This window comes from Tachyglossus aculeatus, chromosome 21 (genome assembly GCF_015852505.1).
Source record: "Tachyglossus aculeatus isolate mTacAcu1 chromosome 21, mTacAcu1.pri, whole genome shotgun sequence".
In the NCBI taxonomy this organism is placed as follows: domain Eukaryota; kingdom Metazoa; phylum Chordata; class Mammalia; order Monotremata; family Tachyglossidae; genus Tachyglossus; species Tachyglossus aculeatus.
The window spans coordinates 82,061,978-82,066,194 of record NC_052086.1 but is presented as its reverse complement, the minus strand read 5'-3'; the positions used below and the strand labels follow the sequence as shown (position 1 = coordinate 82,066,194).

At 63.7% G+C, this 4,217-nt stretch overlaps 1 protein-coding gene across 1 annotated transcript; it reads left to right on the top strand.

Moving 5' to 3' along the window:
- The first annotated feature begins 387 nt into the window (after positions 1-387).
- Positions 388-3,787, top strand: LOC119942673 (sperm acrosome membrane-associated protein 3-like). Its single transcript, XM_038763560.1, has 4 exons — positions 388-867; positions 2,021-2,179; positions 3,023-3,101; positions 3,610-3,787. The coding sequence occupies exons 1-4, from the start codon at positions 657-659 to the stop codon at positions 3,674-3,676; spliced, it is 516 nt and encodes a 171-aa protein (XP_038619488.1). The 5' UTR covers positions 388-656; the 3' UTR covers positions 3,677-3,787.
- The last annotated feature ends 430 nt before the right edge of the window (positions 3,788-4,217 follow it).

The following is a 4,217-nucleotide window of genomic DNA, read 5'->3' as shown; positions in this document are numbered from 1 at the left end:
GCCAGTTCACTCCTGGACACCCCACCTCAGCCAATCCCCAGCTCCCTGGATGCTCCTCAGTCAATCAGCCCAGCTGCCAGCATCTTCCCAGTGCCTGGGCACCTTTCCTTCACTCTCAAGCTTCTGAAGACAAAGCCAGCGGCTGGCAGCCTTAATGCCCGGCCCCCAGTGGGCATGGTCACCAGCCCTCTCTACGTCTCCTTCCCAGGAGTTTGTCCTGCCAGCATTTAGGGCCAAACCGCAGGGGAGGGGAACTGGCTGGCAGAGGGGACAGCGGGGAGGGAGCCAGACTGTTCCAGGCAGTGATGTCACAGGGCTGGAACACTGCGGCCGCCCCCCTCCCCACTGCAGGTGGCCCCTGGCAACGCGGAATGTGGAGGTGTCGAGCCCAGGAGGAGTGTGGTTGTGAGTCCTGGGCTGGAGCGCTCTCGACCTGCTCACCCACTGACCAGCAGCTCTCTGGAGTGACCAGCTCCACCCTCCCACTCCCACACCTCCACTGGGCCTGGCCAGCACTGTTCACCCTGCTCCTCACTGGGGTCCCACTTCCTGGGGCTGAGAACGTTAGGATTAGGAGGGCCAGCGGAGAGTAGGGTCAGCAGCCAACCTCCTCCCTTCACTTTCCAAGCCTGCGGTGAGCCGGGCGGCCCTCTGGCATGAAGGCCCTGGCCGTACCCGTCCCGCAAGGATCCGAGCTCAGGGCCCTGGGCCTGATGCTGACTCCCTGGAATGTGGTGCCCGTGCTGCTCCTCTGGGCCGGCTGCCTGCTTGCCACCAGTGAGGCCAAGATCTATAGCCGCTGCGAGCTGGCCCGCACGCTGCAGGAAGGCGGGCTGGGAGGCTACCGAGGCTACCAAGTGGCTGACTGTAAGGCATCAACCTGGACCCCTCCTTTCCCCCACCATCCCACCCCTTCAATTGAGCTGGATCCCTGGGCGGTGCCCCCACACTGACTCGAGGGGTCTGCCCATCAGAGAGTCAGAGTGGGGGGATACCTGGTTCAATCCACCCAGGACAGGCCAGGGCTCTGCTCTTTCCTGAATGATCCAGAGGGACCTTTCCCCTTGACCCCAGTGTCCTCTGCCTACTGGTCTCCTCCCTTCCTATGCAGTCCAGTCATGAGGGCTATTCCCTATTATGCCCCCAGTCCTGAGTCCCCAGCCAAGATCTCCTGCCTGTCCTGGATGGGCATCTGCCTCTCAACCTTATTCCTGGCCTGGACTGCCTCTTCTCCCTCCCTCCTCGCTTCCAGACTCCCGGCATTCCCAGGGCCGGGCTGAGAGTTTCAGCCTCCCCACCCCCCTGGGGAATTCCTGTTCTGGGCCTCCCTCACTCGAACCTGGTGCGTCCCCTTCCTGAGGCTGGGTCCGTATCTCCACATTCCTCAGATATCAGTGTAGTGTTCACCACAAGGATGTGCACAGTCAGTGACAGAGAGGCTCAGGAGAGGGGAGAGGGAGTGCCCTCTTCATCTTCTCTGTCCTGTCTCCCTCCACTCCACCCACCAGCCTCTCTCTGTTCCACCTCCCTGTTGCTTTCCATGTAGTACCAGTAACAGCAACATCAATTAAGCACTCTACTGGGCACCTACCATCTACAGAGAACTGTATCGGGCACCTACTAAGTACAGAGCACTCTACTGGGAACCTATCATATGTAGGGCACTAGGCTGAGTGCTTTCTATGTGCAGAGCACTGCCCTGGGTGTCTCCAGAGGGTTAGAATGGAAGTGAGAGACCTGGCCTAAGGGGGAGACTGTGTGGGGGCAGCCCACGGGGCCCACAGGGGCTGTCAGGGCTATTGTGGACCCCCACTGCTTCCCCTTCCTGTCCTGACCCCCCACAGGGACCTTTATATTGCCCCTCTGGGCAGGAGATCCTTTGCCCTCTTTCCCTCCCCTCTGCCCTTCCCATCCTCATCTGCTGGATCGCCTAGCTCCCCCTGCCAGAAGCCCCCCTGCGTCAGCCGGGTCCAGCCCCTGCCTGGCCCAGCCCAGCCCCACCACCTACTTCTCTGTGCAGGGGTGTGCTTAGCATACTACGAGAGTGGCTTCGACTCAGGCCTGGAGGACCACGAGATCGACGGAAGCACCAACAATGGCATCTTTCAGATCAACAGCCGCCTGTGGTGCCTGGGCTACCAGGACCCTGGGGCCAACCGGTGCCACCTGCACTGCAGCGGTACTGCCCCCCTAACCCGCCCCCACCACTCTGGGCCCCGGGAGGCCCCTAAAGCCAGCAACAGTGTGGACGGAGCACTGTGGGGGCTAATGCAGGCTTTGCCATGTACCTGTTGTATGACCTAGGGCAAGTCACTTAACTTCTCTGTGGTTCCGTTCCCACATCGCAGCACTTAGTGTCGTGCTTGACACAAGGCAAACACTTAAAAAATACCACAATTAGAGTTCAAAAGTGTTAGCAGACACAATCCCTCGGCCTCAAGGAGCTGCCAGCCTAGCCGGGGAGACAGACAACAAAATATGTTACAGGTAGGGGACAGTGAGTGTAAGGGTATGGATAGGTGTGAGTGTCCCCAAGGGCTTAGGTGACATGGAATGTCTGGACCCTCAGTATGGAGTGACATAGGGTGGGGAAAAGAGGGTTTAGGGATGGCCTCTGGGAGGAGATGTGATTTCAGAAGGGTTAAGTAGGTGGGAAGGGTGGTCGTCTGTCAGGTATGAAGCGGGAGGGAATTTCAGGTAAGAGGGAGAACGTGGGAGGGGTGAGGATGAGCCTGGGGTGTAGGTTTGCCAGAGAGGAACAGGAGATGGGCATCTGGGTGAGCCCTGGCCCTAGCTCGGAGACGACCCCTCACAGCAAGTCTTGCCCTAGCACTAATCCCATGTTTGCCCCTCCCGCCTTCTCTACCCGAGCCACAGGCCACCCCTGGGGATAGGGCCCTCCGGAGGGTGGGTGCCTGCGCCCCCAGGACACGCCCTCAGAGAGTCCCGGGGCCTTCGGCTGGTGTGACCATCCCGCGCCCTGCGCCAGCCCCTTAACGCTGCCGCCCCTCCCCTCTGCCAGACCTGCTGACCGCCAACATCAAAGACGACATCGTCTGCGCCATGAAGATCGTGCAGGCGCACCGGGGCCTGGAAGCGTGGTGAGGGTCCAGGGGGCCCTTGGGGAAGGGGCCCTGGCGATGGGGGGCCAGGAAGGGCGGGGCAGCGTGGGATGGGAGCAGGGCCTCTGGGCAGGGGTCGGGGGACAGGGCGGAGGGGAGGGAGAGGGGCTCGAGAGAGGGACTGGGCCCCTCGGGTCAGGGAGCGCCCCGCGTCTGGCACCAGCCCGACGCCCCCTCCCTCCTGCCTCCCTCCCTCTCCCGCGGCTGCTGCCCCGCACTGTGCAGGGGAGGAGGGAGGGAGGGAGGGAGGGAGGGAAGGCCGGGCCTGTCCCGTGGTCCCCGCTGGGGATCGGGCATTAGAGGGTCTGGAAGGAGCGGGTGCGCGCAGGAGGGCGGGCCCAGGAGGGAGGGGAGACGGCTCCGTCGGCCCCCTTGGCCCCGGGAGGCTCGGCCCGGAGGGCCCCTCCAGCCGGCGTCCTGGCCCCCTGGCCCCAAGCCGGGCCCCGCCGCTCGGGCCCCTAGCCGGCTCTCCTGCCCCTCCTCGCAGGTCCGCCTGGAAGACCAACTGCGAGGGCAAGGACCTGGCGTCTTGGGTGGAAGGTTGTGACTTGTGAAGGGCTGTCGCCCGCCGGGCCCGGCGCAGCGAGCAGTCCCGAACCGGCCCCGGTTCATCCCCGGCCCAGCCCCCGCCCCGGGAGCTGCGGAATAAAATGCATTTGAAGAGGGAGATGCCCCCTGACCTTCCCTGCCAGCCCCGACGCCGTGTGCGGGCCCCAGAGCTCAGGGCAGGAGGAGGAAGGGACCCTCGGGGTGGGGTTTCACCGGCCCCCAGGCTGCGTTCCCCACCTCCCGCCGGCCCCCAATCGCCACGGCCGGCGCGGGAGACGGATGGGAGACGGGCGAGCTCCAGCCGAGATTGGGCAAAGAACGGCCGCAGGACTAGAGGGCTGGGAATGGAGCCAAGGAGGGCAGGAGGTGGGGCGGGGGGCTTGGAGCCTGGAGAAGAGAAGGCCGACGGCGGGGCGGGACGTTCTGTTGAACAGTGGTGAGAAGCAGCGTGGCTCAGTGGAAAGCGCACGGGCTTTGGAGTCAGAGGTCATGGGTTCGAATCCCGGCTCCGCCACACCTCTGCTGTGTGACCTTGGGCAAGCCACT

Bases quoted from the DNA above. Each gene is read 5' to 3' on its own strand.
- LOC119942673 (XM_038763560.1), top strand. From the start codon at position 657: ATGAAGGCCCTGGCCGTACCCGTCCCGCAAGGATCCGAGCTCAGGGCC. The intron at 2,180-3,022 runs GTACTGCCCCCC...CCCCTCTGCCAG, and splicing joins GTGCCACCTGCACTGCAGCG to ACCTGCTGACCGCCAACATC. The intron at 3,102-3,609 runs GTGAGGGTCCAG...CCCTCCTCGCAG, and splicing joins CACCGGGGCCTGGAAGCGTG to GTCCGCCTGGAAGACCAACT.